The sequence below is a fragment of the Glycine max genome, chromosome 18, assembly GCF_000004515.6.
Source record: "Glycine max cultivar Williams 82 chromosome 18, Glycine_max_v4.0, whole genome shotgun sequence".
Lineage (NCBI taxonomy): Eukaryota > Viridiplantae > Streptophyta > Magnoliopsida > Fabales > Fabaceae > Glycine > Glycine max.
This window is the reverse complement of record NC_038254.2, coordinates 48,305,967-48,322,989: the sequence shown is the minus strand read 5'-3', so window position 1 is coordinate 48,322,989 and position 17,023 is coordinate 48,305,967. Positions and strand designations below refer to the sequence as shown.

The 17,023-nt window shown below is 28.4% G+C and overlaps 1 protein-coding gene across 1 annotated transcript; it reads left to right on the top strand.

The window, feature by feature from the left end:
- Positions 1-11,247: 11,247 nt before the first annotated feature.
- Positions 11,248-15,496, top strand: LOC100816231 (vacuolar cation/proton exchanger 3). The gene is made up of 12 exons (XM_003552196.5): positions 11,248-11,778; positions 12,583-12,650; positions 12,796-12,824; positions 13,172-13,368; positions 13,492-13,704; positions 13,844-13,972; positions 14,065-14,181; positions 14,309-14,362; positions 14,469-14,585; positions 14,711-14,804; positions 14,915-14,983; positions 15,089-15,496. The coding sequence occupies exons 1-11, from the start codon at positions 11,509-11,511 to the stop codon at positions 14,974-14,976; spliced, it is 1,350 nt and encodes a 449-aa protein (XP_003552244.1). The 5' UTR covers positions 11,248-11,508; the 3' UTR covers positions 14,977-14,983; positions 15,089-15,496.
- Positions 15,497-17,023: the final 1,527 nt, after the last annotated feature.

Below are 17,023 nucleotides of genomic sequence, written 5' to 3'. Positions count from 1 at the left end.
ACCGTCCATGCCGTGCTCTTAGAAGGAAAAAGTCACTTCATAAACAAATATATGTTAGATTTCGACCAAGGTTCTTTTGAATTTGGCTAATGCTTTTGTGCTTCTTGGGTTTTCCTCATTATCCTTTTCATACAAGCATAGAATGATATTACTTTCAATTGTGTATCTTTGCCCATTATTGAACCTTTAATATGTATTTATTTTTTATATTATCCAATTTTATATTTAATAGATGAATTGCTATGTAAGACAACTGATAGTAGTTGTTGAAGTATCGTGATTGGACAATTTTGATATCTCACATTCCATTTGTGTAAATTGAATCCTTAATTAAGTTTTCTGTCATTTACAATTAAACCTTGTCATCCTGATTTTATTTGATATTTAGATTATTAATTTGCTCAAAATAGAAAAATATTCTTTGTTTTATTCGTTGGTGTCATAAAAACAATATTTACCTACACACTGTTGACTAGGGCTGTGTAAAAATTGGATTTTTTTTTTATAAATCTGAATCAATTTATTTTTGATCCACTTTATACAAGTGATTCTGTTAATCAAATTGCTTTTATATAAAATAGATTAATTCTTTTTTTAAAAATAGTTTGATCTTTTTAGGTTTGATTCCGTACAATTTAGTTAACCATTTTTTTATCCATATATGAATCATTTTTTTTCTAAAGGACCAACCCAAACTTCATTTTAAAAATGGTTGGGTTAATCGAACCATTTTCTATGTGACCAATTTAGTTTTCCCTCCAAAATGATTTTGTTTTTTTCAAAGCGGTTCAGTTCAATTTTAAATCCGTACGGTTTAATTTTATTGGTTCAATTTTTTTTCCACCTCTATTGACACGAAAATTAAGTTAATATAGTCAAAGTTAATATTCATTATTGCTTCAAATATTTTGTGGTTTTTAGCTAATGCATTGTAGTTATGTATTTTCATATCACGTTGGCTTTATAATATCAGTTTATAAGTTTATTAAATATTAGATGCAATTAGTATAGATAGACATGATTGTAAATAGGAAAAAACTTAAGAGACTCGAATAACATAATTGAAACTGAAAAGAAAAAAATTATACAATTACAATGTTTGAGAACAATAAATTCAATCAAATATTTTACATTTATTAATATAATTTATAAGCTTAAATATATTTTTATTTTTTATAAAATGAGCAATTTTTAATTTCAGCCCTTATTTTTTTTTTAATTTCCAATCCTCAAAATATAAAATTAATCATTAGTTTTGGTTCACATTGTCATGTGGTTTTAATAAAAGGTCAAGTGATTGACTATCTCACGTTACTTCTTCTAATGTCTACAATATTAATACCATATTAGCATAACATGCCTCTAAAAAAAATTCTAGATGCTCATAATGATTTTTTTAACAAGTCCTAAAATGAATGTTAGGACCAAATAAAATAGTAATTTTAGATTTTGGAAGAATAAAAATTACATAAAAATATTTTACATAGACCAACATCAAAATTCACTCATTTTATTAAAGGTACCAAAAACAATTATTTCAAATTTTAGAAGGATAAAAAAATAGTTATACAGGAAGCTAAATCAAAAGCATTCATTCATCTTGTAAAGATTAAAAATGTATTTAAGTTACATATGTAAATAAAACTGATGTTATCATTATTAATTAGTTCATTAATTTTCAACTTCAACATAATTGAAATAATACGTCAATCAGCGGCCATATCAATTTTTGTCGCAAGCAATGATCTCTTGTAAGTTGTTGTATCAACGCCAAGGAATATATCATTTTTTTTGTGGGCCAATATATCATTATATTTGGACCAAGATAAAAATTCAAAAAATTTTGATTTAACTTAAAATATTTCATATCACCATGTGACAGATCGTGATTTTGACAATCTGAATCAATTAAAAGAACCAACGTACCTATGGTTCAGGTCTTAGATTAAATTAAATACAAATATACGCTAACGTACTCTTTTTTCTTTTTTTTTTTTAAGGAAATCTACACTAAGTCAGTAAAATACATAATACACAATATTACAAATTCAAACCAGTGTAAATCCAATGATAAAATAACTAAAAGTTGAGGTTTAAGTCTATCAATATTTATTATTAATTGTTTAAAATAAAAAAATCACACATACAAACTAAAAGATCTCATATATTACTTTTTTTAAGTAAAATAAAAAATATCAATTTTTATTTTAATTCTCACTTTTTGTTTCTTCGGCCCTAATTCAAACCAATTTTAAAAAAAATACTCAAATTTCAAATATAATATAATTTTACATTAGTTAATATAATTCTACAATATATATCCAAGAGGGAATTAAATTTGGCTTAGACCACATTACAAACGTTTCCGAGTAAGCAGGGGTAATATGAAAATTTCTCAATAAGTAAGTTTAATGATAGGTTAAATTAATTGTTTAGTTATCTCATTTATTATTTTGATTTAATCCTCTAATTTATTTTGAGTTTAATTTGGTCCTTTAAATTTTTAAAAGAACTCATTTTGATCATTGTCATCCTTTTCCTTTTCGTGTAACACAAGTTTGGAGTCCATGTAGTGATTGTATAAGAAAGTCACCTTGCCAACCTCGATTGTCACCTGTGTTAAATGTTTTTTTAATGAATATGATACGAAATATATAATTGTATTTGAAAGAATATTATAACTTATTGAAAAAAATATATATTGAAAATCATTTAATGTTATTTGGATAAGATAAAAAGATTTCTAAAAGCATTAATAATTAAAACTGCATTGTGAAAAATAATAGAGGAAGTCAATAAGAAATTGAAAAAAATATCATAATAAAACAGTATTTTAAGAATTTGGTTATAACCAAGTTTAATGTCATAACGATTCTTATGATTCATGCAATCAATTTTACTCAATAGAAAAAAAATTAATACGAATATTTATAACAATATTTTATGCCTAATTAATTAAAATTATCTTTTTATAAATAAATATGAGAAAGTTTAATTCACACGTTATTATTTTCAAAAACATTTCTTATTAAAACGCCGCTTAAGATAAATATAAAAATTGAAGTGTTAAACAGTCAAAAGTTAAAATATCCTGGTCAATTCAATTCCTAGCTAGGTTGCATTCTTCTGTTATGACGATTCAACTAGCCTGAACTTGACAGTTCTTGAATTGTGAGGTCGAGCTCAGCTGGTCCAAGCTCCATGCATCATAGCTTCATAGACACCCCACAGTACAATATTAAGATATCTACATATACCCACTTCAATAATGATTGTTGTCAAATTTATTTAATTTTATCATATTGGAATATAAACCACATAAATGTACATGCATAGTGCTCCATTGTTTGTATGGTGCCAGCGACATCCAACATTGTATAAAAACAGACATTCTATAGTAACAATATATAGCGACAGAGGAAAGTTCAAGGAAACCTCGTAAGTTATCAAACCATTATTTTATATGTATGTGTGCATGGATGACAAAAATAAATGTTAATCATTAAGTTATATTTTAACGATTAGGATTATTTTAATTAATTTTAATTTAAACTATTTATTTGAATTATATGATGATTCAAATTCGCTTCTCGATCTCACGCTCCCATGCTCTATCATTCACCTGAAATAATTTCTTATACCAAAGATGTTGGCAAATTAATGTCCTTTTCTTTTCATAATTGATAATATTAGAATTTGAACTTAGAAGCTTACTTAATTCTACAAAACCATATGTAGCAATTACAGATTGTCCAAATAATGAATTTAAGATATACTTGCTATATTTTAATTATAAAAATAAGATATACATTCCATTATCTTAAATTTTGAGATCAAAACCTAATTTAACAGTATAAAACCAATTTATAAGGCAGAAATTATTAGAGCTTTATAAACTTTATTTAAGTTGATTCTCCTATCGATTTAGGATTAACCAACCACTTTAACGATTGAATATACCTGTTGTATCCATGTTTGGAAAATTACACGTACTTTATGAAACAAAAAAGCCAAAATTAAGCAAGTCTGTGGAAACTTTGACTTAAAAGTTAGTTGTGTTGGATGCAACACTCATTCAAACATCTGCAAACTAAGGGTGTGTTTGAATTTCAGTTGCATCCGACCCCCTCAATTTACCACCATTCAACATAACTTTTCTGTTTTTGTTTTGGAATATATATGTAATTTTTCAGTTTAACATAATTACAACGCTTATCTAAACACACTCGAAGGAAGCCTGAAAAGGCCAAAACTCAGGCTAGCAAGAGATGCCTGCAATTAAAGCGCCTTTTCAATAAATAATTCCTTTCTATGGCTGAAAACAAAACATGTACAGTTTTTGTAGAATACGGCTAAAACAAAGATATAATTGAATAAAAACCGGTTCCTTCGAGAGACTGAAGAGTGTGACATATGTTAGTATCAAGTATATCAACTATATATTTGAAGGGAAAAGAGGAAGCTTCCTCGAAGGTGCGAGCTAGCAAGAAACCAAATGGAAAATGCATGTGGGGTAACATTTGCGGGTGCAAATATATCAGTGGCTATTGGGAATGTTGAAGAGGGAGGGTTACCAGATTTGGATGGGACTACAACCCAATTGATGAGTGTTTTGGAGGCAAGGGATAATAATGTGATAGGGAGCGATGGTACCAAGCTTTGAATATTTCGAGAGTTTTCAGTTCTCATCATTCATTCATTGGCCTCCAATTTTCATTGACAATGGATGGACACAAAAATAAAGCTGAACCAATTTGCCTCCCTCAGCATGTGAACCCCTCGTGGGTGAGCCCTAGGACAGTTAGATCTATGTACATGCGACAAAGCAAATTACAAACGCTTGGTTATTATAGAGCATGGATGATTGATTGTGCAATCTTAGCTTGTGAGCCATTACTTCTTGGATATGTAAATTAGTTTCCTATAATTTTTAAACATTTGGTTGGGTTTTGTAGTGATATTCAATTCGAAGAATTGTATTCACATGTAAAGAAATATCTGAATTAATTAACATTATTTTTTTATTAAAATACTTGGATTAAATTTGTCTCTAAAAAATTGTAATTTTTGTATTTAGTCTTCTATTTTTATTTTTCTAAAATTAACCTTTCATAAAACATTTGTTATGAATTGAGTTTTTTTTCATCTCTTCTGCACGTCACAAATATACTATTTGTTATGTTTAAAAAGGAGATGGAACGAAGAATCCATGGTATTTAAAAGGAGCAAATGAAGAACTCATAATATTAAGTGGTTTAAAAAATATAATATTTAAGGGAACTAAATAAAAAATAAAATAAGAAAAGGGTTATTTGATAAAAAAATATTTTGAGAAATCATTTAATAAAACCATAATTTTTAACAGAATAGTAGTAAAAAAAAGGTTTTGCACTTGTCTTGCAATCATGTACTTTTAGAAAAATATAATATTTAAGGTTCCTCCCCCACCTCTCCCCTTTTCCGTTGAATTATGGTGATTTTGTAACTCTATGTTTTCTTTTTTGTATAGAAAAAAAGCTCTATGTTTGTAAAGATTCAAATATGAGTACTTGAATTGCACAAAACGATAAACGCACATAGTTATTACTTGGTTAAAAAACTTGAACAAAATAAAATATAATTGATGAGTTTTTTCTTGCTCTCTATGTTCATATGACTGAAGAGAAAAAAATCAGAAATCGTTGAGATAGCATAGGTACAAAGAAAGCTATAAATTCAAAGCCAGTCGTACGTGGTGGGTGCATTGGCGAATGGCAAAATTTGAGAAGGAGTACTGAGTGTTGTTTACTATCTAAGTTCAAGCAATTTGTAGTACTGGTTGAAAATATCTTCTGACCATATTTTATGATCCAGTGTTTGATGTCAGAATTAAATTTGAAAGAAAAATCACAATGATTATAAAGACAAAAATGGTTACGGTCCCTATATAACTACGATGCACTCACGTGAGAGAGAGAGAGAGGTGTGATATGTTGATCTGAACCATATATGTTCCACAGTGTTGACAGAGCAATAGAAAGAATGATGAATCTGTTGAAGATATGCACCAAATAATAGAGAATAATATAGGGGGAATATATATATATATATATATATATATATATATATATATATATATATATATTGACCATCGTACGTTAATTCTCTAACAAATAAATTTTCAGCAGGCATGTCTGCAGACATTCATTATCTTGGTGGAGATTATATTACATCATTTGATTTTGGAAAACTAACAAGAAAATATTTTAAAATACAACAGTCATCAATAATCAATGATTGAGATATGTAATTTAAGTGTTTGCAGGAAAGAAAGAAGGAATAAAAATCAAATGAAAGCAAAATGTAGTTCAACAATCTTTTATATATGGCATTGTTGGTAGCTCCAAAAGTTACAACTAAAACTCCCGTTTCACTCATGGGTTTTCTATGCTATTAATTAATAAATATATCCTCCAAAAAATGAAAATTCCATATATGACTATTTATAAAAAGTAATAATAATTTTACCCAGCATAAAGATAAAAAAAAAAGGGTTTAAAATGTGAAAAATAGTGTTTTCTTTTCTTCTTAATTGTAATTAAGTCAAATAGCGAAGACATTAATTAGTGTGGCCGTGAAACTGTGAAAGGAAGTGAAGGACATAGTACCTTGGAATGTGCCTCCCCCCCCATCTTGAGAAGTAAAATTACGAACCCGCAGCATGGTTTCGATCTTCACCAAAACTCTTCGACAATTTTTTTAGTGCAAACTGCATGGTTATGGCAATATATAGTGCAGATAATATATGGCACTTTATATATTTATCACCTTGCTTAGGGAAATTTCTTACCACTTTCTCTGTCTTGGTATTTTCCAGCATTGAGTACTGTGGATATTGATGTTTGTTAGTTTCCTCTTTGTCTTGACACAACGAAGGCAGTAACTTACTTCCATTCCATGCAAGAAGATTTGTATTGACAAATCTGTTGAGTAGTGTATAATTAAGTGAAAAATACATCCGATTCATTTTATTTCAAAATTACTCCTATCACTTTAATTTGTCGATTTCCTAGGTTTCCCCTGTCCACCCCTTTTTTTATTCACTTTTCAACAAAAAAAATCTAATCCCTAATATTTTTTATTAAAACTCATTAACACTTTTCTCCTTCCGTTTCTTCCTTAGTGCTTTTTAATTGGCACAAAATAGACAAGAAGGATGAGAGGACCCTAACCTCCCAAAAGATTTTTTTTAAAGTTATATACATAAATGTTTTATATCAAATATACAATCAACATACGTAAGCCTAAATAATGTGTTTGACATTGAAATTTTTTAATTAAGAAAACATTCTTCTATAAACCTTGCCCTTAAATAAAAGAATCAATCATGCTCACAAAGAAGTAAGATAATCATTATTATGTTATACACAATTTAGTCTTTTACATCTAACAGTCATTGAATAAAAATTAAATTTTATTTTCCATTAATATATAATCAATATTTATAATTGTTGATATATATATATATATATATATATATATATATATATGTATATATGAATCTGTAAATATTTATATAATGTTTTTAAATTAATAAATAATAGATAAGTATATTAAAAATAATATTATATAGAATTTATAAATTATAAACTCAATGTAAGACATGGGTTACTATTAATAATTTATTTAAAAAATAACAATGCTTTCATTTATACTATTATTTTATTTTAATAATAAAAGCGAAAAAATAATTATTTTTTTTAAAAAAAATAAATTTATATATATATATATATATATATATATATATATATATATATATATATATATATATATATATATATATATATATATATATATATATATATATATATATATATATATATACATATATTGTGCCTCATATACATCAGGTTTTAGTAAAGCTCCATCATAAAGTATGTATAGTCGTACAGTGGTTTGTACTTTGCGTTTTTTTTTTTGGATAAATGCATTTTGCATTATTCAATGCCATAATAAATTACTACGTGTTTAGTTTTTCAGCCATTCTCGACTTCTCGTGGTCTTGGTTGTTGGTATCTTTTGCTTCTCAACACGGAGAATGTGAGTGATTACTTGATTATGATATTTCAGTGTTATGCAATCGTACAAAACCATGAGTTTGTGGCTTCCAAAATTTCTTCTCCTTCAATGATTGTTGAAACCACACATCTTTTTCTAAATAACATTTCTTAAATTCCATTTTATATTTATAGAAAAACTTTGTTGATATATTACTCTTAATATACTCTAATGTATGAAATAATTACTGCATAATAAGCCAAAATTTCACATAATTTCTATGATATAATGGCAACTTGTTTGCTCAATTGACATTGCTGCTTACTGTCCGGAATAAAAAGGACAAGTAAACTTATAGCCACATATATGTACAGTGTCTTTAGAGGTTGTTTAGTGGTTAAGTCGTCTTCAAAATATGATAGAATAAGGTGAGATAATTTTCTTATTTAATTTGTTGTAATGTAGAAAAAGGATTTTTTACGACATTCTTTTTATATTTGTTATTTATACAACAGATGTAGGCGGTTACATGCTTTACATCAATTATTGATATGTTACTGCAAGTGTATAGTATCGTTCTAGTAATAAAAATAATAGTTCTCTCTACATGGAATGCATTTTTGGCTTTGGAATTGTCACAAATCAATATATAAAAATTGAACAATTTGAAAAACATTTAGAGATTTGATTGAGAAAATAAAAAAAATAGATTAAAAATAGAGATAGAGCAATATTTCATATATATAAAATTCAAATTTAGAAAACTTTCAAGATTGAAATTTTCACTCTAAGATTTCCTATTAACCTCCTATATTTCAGTGTTCTTCCTACTTTTCTTTGAAGGTAAATTAATTAACCTATGTAATTTTTACTCTTTTACAAGATATTAATTAAAACGTATCTAATTGAATTTATCTCTACTTTCGTGGTAACTAAGTTGAATTAGATTCATTACGTTTTTTACTAATTCGTCTTACCACCTTAAGATTAATTCTACTTTTATAATTTAAAGCCTAAGTCCTTCGAATTCTCTTATTTGTCCAACACATTATGTTCACCTTTCAATACTTCCTTAACAATTTCAGACTATGACAAACAGTTGATAAGCGTTTTGCATATATAAATCAATAAGAGAAAAATTGAGGGGAGAAATAAGAGAACACCGAAATAACTGGATTAACACCAATATTTGTCAGAGGCTAACCCCAACCCTAGAATAAAAAGGACAACGCTCACAGGTAGACATGGAAAAACAATAGAAATAACAAAGAGAAAGATAAACCAGAGAAGAGGTAGATCAAGATCTTGTTCTCTTTCTAAGCAGTTGTGAAACTGAAGTCGAAACCCTATGATACAGTCTGAAAATTTTATTTAAAGAAGTGAGCAAAAAAGGATTTTCAAACCCAATAAAGAATAGATAAAATAACATTTAAATTCACAGCAGGTTGCAGTCATGGGCTTGACCAAGATAACGTCCCACCCGTTATCTTCTTTGATTTCTTTAGCATGAACCATTCTTTTCCTTATTTTCAAGGCTTCCAAAACTCTCCAAATCTTCCTAAAAAGACTTGTTTGAAAGAGCAAACATGAAAAACATAGTGATAAGTTCACAAGAAAGAAAATCTATACAAATGCAATGACATAATACTAAAATACAAATAAAATGCATGCAAAACAAAGGTAAAATTATAATACATCAGTTATACAAACAACCGATGCAAAATGTTCTTTGGTGTCTCCAACTCCAATAAATCATTCTCTCTCTCAGTCTCTCTCTTTCACTACACCAACAACATCCTTTTGTATCTATAATCTTCCAAAGCCAATGTGTCTTCTTCATTGGAACAATCCTTCTCGAGTCTTGTAGGATGACAAACTCTCCTTTGATTATTTCAATTTAATTACACATTCAAGACTTGAACTCGAATTCATTGGTTAATTTGGAATAACTCCATGCTAGCAAGGCGGCAAGGAATCCAACCCAATTGAGACTCCTATAAATAATATCATTGTAGCATGTAAGCATTTATTGCATATTGTTACTCTAGTAGAATCGTTATTGACTTGAATATCGAAGAAGGTGTGTATGTACTTGTAAAATTAACAAGTTTTGATTTTAATCCTTATAAGATTTGTTACTTTTAATTTTTATCCCTCAAAAAGTTGAAATCTTCTTTTTGATCCTTAGTATATAAGTGTGACACTCATTAACTACTTACACCCTCCGTTCTCATTCATAAGAAAAAAAAAATAATTTCACATTTATTAAAAAAAATAGTTAACTTCATTATATTGTATTAATTTCAATAAAAAAATATACTTTGTTCTTAAATTATCTTTCAGTGAAATTTGATATCAACATAAGTCTCCTATATTAAATGAAAAATATTTTAAAGATAGACTCATTAAATAAGTCATAAATAGTTGAAATTTACTTATATTTAAAAACAAAAATCATTGGATTATTTTTTGCTTATAAATGAAAATAAATGATATATGTACTCAGCAAAAGGTCAATTGATCATGTTAGATAACACTATGCTAATGTCGTCCAACATATGATAACCTCATAAAAAAAATTCTAGTTCCTTAAACTAAATGTTATTTATTACCTTAAAATGCACATTAGGAACCAAAAATAGTTATTTTAGATTTTGGGGAGGAAAATCAAAGATTTTTTTGCAAGAACCAAAACCAAAATTCGTCCATTTTATAAGGACTAAAAATAATAATTTTAAATTTTAAAGGAGGAAAACCAAAGATAAATTTGCATAGAGGCTAAAATCAAAACACGTTATTTTTAGAGACTAATAATATATATATATATATATATATATATATATATATATATATATATATATATATATATATATATATATATATATATTATTTTAACTATTTAGGGTGTGTTTGTTTAAAGAGAAATAGAGATAAAAGAAAGTAAAAATGAACAATAAGATAATATGAGACTCATATTAATACACTTTGCTTTAATGTAAAAATTTTCATCTCAATTCACTTTCTTTTTATTTCTTTTTGTTCGAACGGATCCTTAAACAAGATTCAAAGGTTTGTATCTACTTATATTTAACAACGATAATTGTTTTTTAGTAACCAATAAATTTTATTGGAGAAATTAAATTTAAGAGAGAAATTTTTTAAATCCTCTTATAAATATAAATGAGAAACTTCCCGGAAGGTTCCCATGGAAGGATTCTCCACATCTCAACTTCCCTACAACTTTATAAATATACTGGCGTTCTTTGTTAATTTCATGAACAAAATAATACGTGCATACATAGCTATCTAGCTAGCAAGTGGGACAAGAGATATATATACGTGGTACCCTAGAGTGCCATTCTGTAGTTTATTTCTGCACACCAAGGCTTATCACATCACAATTTGTGCATTGCCTCGTGTCCTTTTTCTTCTTTGCTTGCCAAAAATCTTACACACACAGGTATCTAGCAAATGGGTTCTCACCAGCAAGAACCATGGCTATTGGAGAATGGGAAACCGAGGGTGTTGACCAAGGAGAATAGGCATGGCCGTTCTGCACACAGCATGTCCTCCACGTCTTTGCGCAAGAAGTCTAGCCGAACTCTTGTCTCCAAGCTTCCATGTGCCACACTCAGAAGCATCCTTTTAAATTTGCAAGAGGTTATTCTTGGTACCAAGCTTTCCATTCTCATCCCTGCCATTCCAGCTGCCATCATTGCCGAGTGCTATGGCTTTGGAAGAGTGAGTCCCTCTCATTACACTTTCTTGTTTTTCTCAAATTCAACTAATTCAATCATTCATCAATTCAACTAACTCAATCATTTCCAAGTAATAACATAAACGTGACACATATATATAGTTGGCATATTATTCTTTAAGTATATGATTACGATTTAAATTTTTAGATCGGGTGTGATGATAAAAAAAAAATCTGTTGGGAATATTTAATTTCTTAAATGAATTTTAATATTTTAAAACATTAATCATTAATTTTCAATCCGAGAATGCCATGAGTTCACACACACAAACTCGTTTTCAAGTAATTATTACAAATTTAAATTCAATCATTTTTCGTACATATATGTATTCTCATAATAATGGGAGTCTCTTGCATGAGGTTGCCCTTAAAGTAACTCAACTCCCACACTAATTCACTTTCAATGACTTGTAATTGGATGGTCCAAACCATGATCTTCCTCGTGTCAATCTTTTGTCTATGAAAGTAAAAGCATAGCTAAAATGTTGAGTACATTAAAAAAAATATATAGTCAACTAAATTAACTAATATTGAGTTTAAAACTATCTGGACCTTATTTTGAATACGGCAGATAGAGTAGGGCGGTTCTTTTTTTATGATTTAAAGTTTGTTTCAAACTAAGATGGTTACGTGAAACTATAAAATTTATGAATGCTTTTTCATTAAAAACAAAATTTAAATTTTGCAAATTGATTTCTCTATTGCTCATTTCCCGCTATTACGTTGCGACGATTGACGATTCTCTATTTTTATTTATTCACTTATTTATTTATTATTATGGCAAACAGCCTTGGATTTTTATATTGAGCTTACTTGGACTTACACCACTTGCTGAACGTGTGAGCTTCATCACAGAGTAAGGAACCTCGATGAACTTGTTGCACCCTTTCTTTTTTTATCTTTGGATATATCATTTGTTATACAACATGCTTTTTGTTTCTGGGTTGATTGCTGATTCTTTTTCTATTTCTCTTCGGCGATTGTCCCTTCAAATGTTGAAGACAAGTTGCCTTTTACACTGGTCCCACAGGTACGAATCTGAACTGAAAAAGTGTATCAATTTTGGAGAGTTTACCACAATGAAAATTTCCTTTAATAGCTAATATTTAATTTGGAACATAAAATAATATTTGATTGTTGTATCAATTTTGAAGTTTATACACATCAAGAGTTAGGACTCTATTCACATTATTGCACCAGTCACATGTTCTAGACTATTGGTTCTCGAGACAAACCATGTGCTGCTTTTGATCTTAGAAATAGTAAAATCAAAGGGTTAAAACTAGAATAAGAAAGCATGCTCCTACAAATTGCTGAGGAAAATTGATTATGGTATCACTGCTGCTAATTAAATGTTTTACATTTTCTCAATTACAGTCGGAGGACTTCTGAATGCTACATGTGGGAATGTTACTGAGCTCATAATAGCAATATTTGCCCTTAGCAGTAACAAAATTGCTGTGGTCAAGTATTCTCTGTTGGGTTCTATTCTTTCAAACCTTCTTCTGGTTCTTGGGACCTCTCTATTATGTGGTGGCATTGCAAACCTTAAAGTGGAACAAAAATATGACAGAGTAAGGCCCTAAAAATCCATTCACATTTTCATCTAATGTGTGCACATTTTTTCATTAGTTCTTTATGTTTTTCTTAATAATGGACGGAACAATGATGACTAATGTTAAGCATTGAATCTGCAGAGACAAGCAGATGTGAACTCACTTATGCTGTTGTTGGGATTGTTGTGCTACTTGCTTCCAATGCTGTTCAAATACAGTGGTGCCTCAGCTGCTCTCACTGTAGACCCTTCACTCCACTTGTCAAGAGCTTCTAGCATTGTGATGTTGATTGCATATGTAGTCTACATTGTCTTTCAACTGTGGACACACAGGCAGTTATTTGAAGCCGAAGATGTAAGCTAGGTTTCTTAAATTATGAAAATGGTTAATTAAATTGCTTATAGTATCTTAGAAGTAATTAATTAATTAACAAGCTGAATTGTTCAACTGTGGACACACATTAATTAAATTGCTTATATCATGAATTGTTCAGGAGGGTGAGGATGGTGAGGACGGTGAAGAAGAACAAGCTGTGATTGGATTATGGAGTGGCATTGCTTGGTTGGTAGGGATGACTGTGTTCATTGCTGTGTTGTCTGAATATGTGGTGGATACAATTGAGGTAATTGACATAAAATGTTTTTTTTTTTCTTTCAAAAAATGAAGTCCATTTTGACTATTATAAATATTGATGATAAAATTGTCACATAACAGGATGCATCAGATTCGTGGGGTTTGTCTGTGAGCTTTCTCAGCATAATCTTGCTACCAATAGTTGGAAATGCAGCTGAACATGCAGGAGCAATCATATTTGCTTTCAAGAACAAGCTGGTGAGAACTTGGGAGAGTGCTATAAACTTTTCACACTTCCCCTCATTTAACATAATATTCATATTGGCCAAGCAATATTTTTTTTAATTAATTAAAATGTTAAACTAAAGTAATGCCTTGACCACAGGACATTTCATTGGGTGTTGCATTGGGTTCAGCAACTCAGATTGCCATGTTTGTGGTACGATACACACACCTCTAATATGTAAACGGACACTTTCATAATTTCATTTAGTTACTTTTTTTTCCCTTCTTTTAATGAAAGCTTATGCAATTACACAATATAGGTCCCATTATGTGTAATCGTTGCTTGGATAATGGGTATCGATATGGACCTGAACTTCAACCTCCTAGAGACAGGTTCCCTTGCGTTGGCAATAATAGTCACAGGCTTCACTTTACAGGTATATATTTAATTAACAATTTCAACTGACTAAAAAAACACCATATTTTTTTGACATCATATTTTCATTCAATCTCTGAATGAAATATTATAAGAATTGACAAAACCACCCTTAATTATTCATAGGATGGGACTTCTCACTACATGAAAGGCCTTGTTCTCCTGCTGTGCTACATTGTTATTGGGGCATGCTTCTTCGTACAAAGAACACCCTTTAATAGTAAGTAAAATATATCAAATTTTTCCAATGGTTACATAAATAGTCAAAATCTATGATGCCATTATAAATTTGTAATTCATGCCTAAAATTTGATCTGTTATTTTTCACAGATCAAGCTGATGTTACTAACATCACACTTAAACCAACCACTAATGCAGTTTTAAGCGCTTAATTAGTAGGTAAGTTAATTACAAGTTATGTGTCACATAAATATAAATATAATTCTTCTTGTGAAATCACAGAAAATTTGATCTAAAGTTAAATTTGGGAACTTGATTTTGCAGGCTTTGGCCTATTTGTTGTCCCTTCCTAAGATGAAGAATGGTGGCATCGATCCAAACCAAAAATCAGATTCAAATTCAATGGATTGATTATTGTTTCATGATCTGATCACTTTGTCATATCCATAAAGAAGGGAGAAAAAGAAAGTTTGGAATTTGCAGAAGCTTTGCAAGTATTTTAAGTTGCAATAGCTGTGAGAAATGAACCACTGTGCAAGATGTTCAATATAATACATACGTGTGTTCTATCAGAGAGCTGCTTTTGATCCTGTTCTACTACGGTAGATGCCAAATGAGTGGAAGTTGTTCTTGTTTGAGTTTGCTTTAGTAAGAAATCCCTTTTTCAGTTTGCAGAATCTCTTGTATTTATTGTGTGAGAAATAAAAATTCTATTAATGCTTGTTTCTTCTTGATCTTTGAGCATATATTTTCATACCTATAGCTGAGGCTAACATATATAAGGGTTGAGTGGACATCAAGAATCAGGATAATTCTTCTTACAAAATTATAAATTTTAATTTTATAGGACTGAGTGCAAATATTATTGTTGATGTATAAAAATGAAGTGAGAAGTTTTACCCATATACTACAAAAATTATAGGGTTAATAACCATTTTTGTTCCTCAACAACATGTAATTTACTGACAAATGTATTTTTAAAAGATAAAAATATAAAATTTAGTCCCTGAAAGAGTAAAAAATACAACAAATATATTTAGACGTTAATAATGAATTATATACGAGAGAAACTAGGGAAAAAAGGATTAAAAAAATGATAAAATACAACTTAAGATTTGAACTCTTATATTTTGATTATCTATCTATTTATCCATCTATCAAATTGTTAATTAGTTTTGTAATTAATCAATATAACTACTTATTTTCCAAAATAAAATAAATTTCTTTAGTTTTATGATATAAAAAAATTGAGTTATCATTTAAAAAAATGAAAGCCTTTTATTTCTTGAAATTTTTTGTTTCTTCAATTAATTATTAATTTTTATTACGTACTCTGTCACAGTCTATCAAATGGAATGCAAGGTCGTTGCAGCCCCTAAATCAGCGAGAGATACAACTCTATATTCAAAGGCAAAGAATAAACCTCTGTATTAGTCTTTTTTTTTTAAGTTAACCTCTATATTAGTTTGAGCATTATTGTATTTTTTATTTAAATTTATTTGAGTTTTTTATTTGTTAGTAAATATTTTCATTTCATTCATATTATGTATATATATACACACACATTTTATTGATTAAGAAAAAAGACTTATAATTCCACTTTAGCTTTATCTAATTTAAATTTTGTAAGGCTTTTTTTTTTAAAAAAAAATAGTTGATTAAATTCTTCTTTTAAAATAAATAAATAAATAAATTTAGTCCCGCGGCCAGTTGTATTTTTTCTACTCAAAACTCTCGATATATTATTTTCAATCTAAATATAAGGGTACTTAAGTTGGAATTAGGATATGGAATAATTTCAAAGATTAAAAGTGAAAAATTTAGTAGAAATTTGATAAAATTAAAAGATATAAAATGAAGTTTTTTTTAACAGAAAAGATTAAGGTTTGACAAGAAAATTAAAATAATAAAAATATATATATTAAAAGATAATTTAAAAAATATATTGTATAAGTACTAAACGGATAGGAGCAATAAATTACAAACACATAATAATAATAATAATAATAATAATAATAATAATAATAATAATAATAATAATAATAATAATAATAATAATAATAATAATTAGTCATAATTTATTATTAATGTTCGGATATATTTATCGTATTTTTTTTTTACTTTCGGAGACTAAATTTTGTATTTTCATCTTTAAGGGATGCATTTGTCAACGGAATGGGAAGACGAAAAGTAAAAAAAAATATTATGACAAATATGTTCATATGTTGGCAATCCACGTTGACAATCATTTCAGTGACA

Bases quoted from the DNA above. Each gene is read 5' to 3' on its own strand.
- LOC100816231 (XM_003552196.5), top strand. From the start codon at position 11,509: ATGGGTTCTCACCAGCAAGAACCATGGCTATTGGAGAATGGGAAACCG. The intron at 13,973-14,064 runs GTAATTGACATA...GTCACATAACAG, and splicing joins ATGTGGTGGATACAATTGAG to GATGCATCAGATTCGTGGGG. The intron at 14,182-14,308 runs GTGAGAACTTGG...CCTTGACCACAG, and splicing joins TTGCTTTCAAGAACAAGCTG to GACATTTCATTGGGTGTTGC.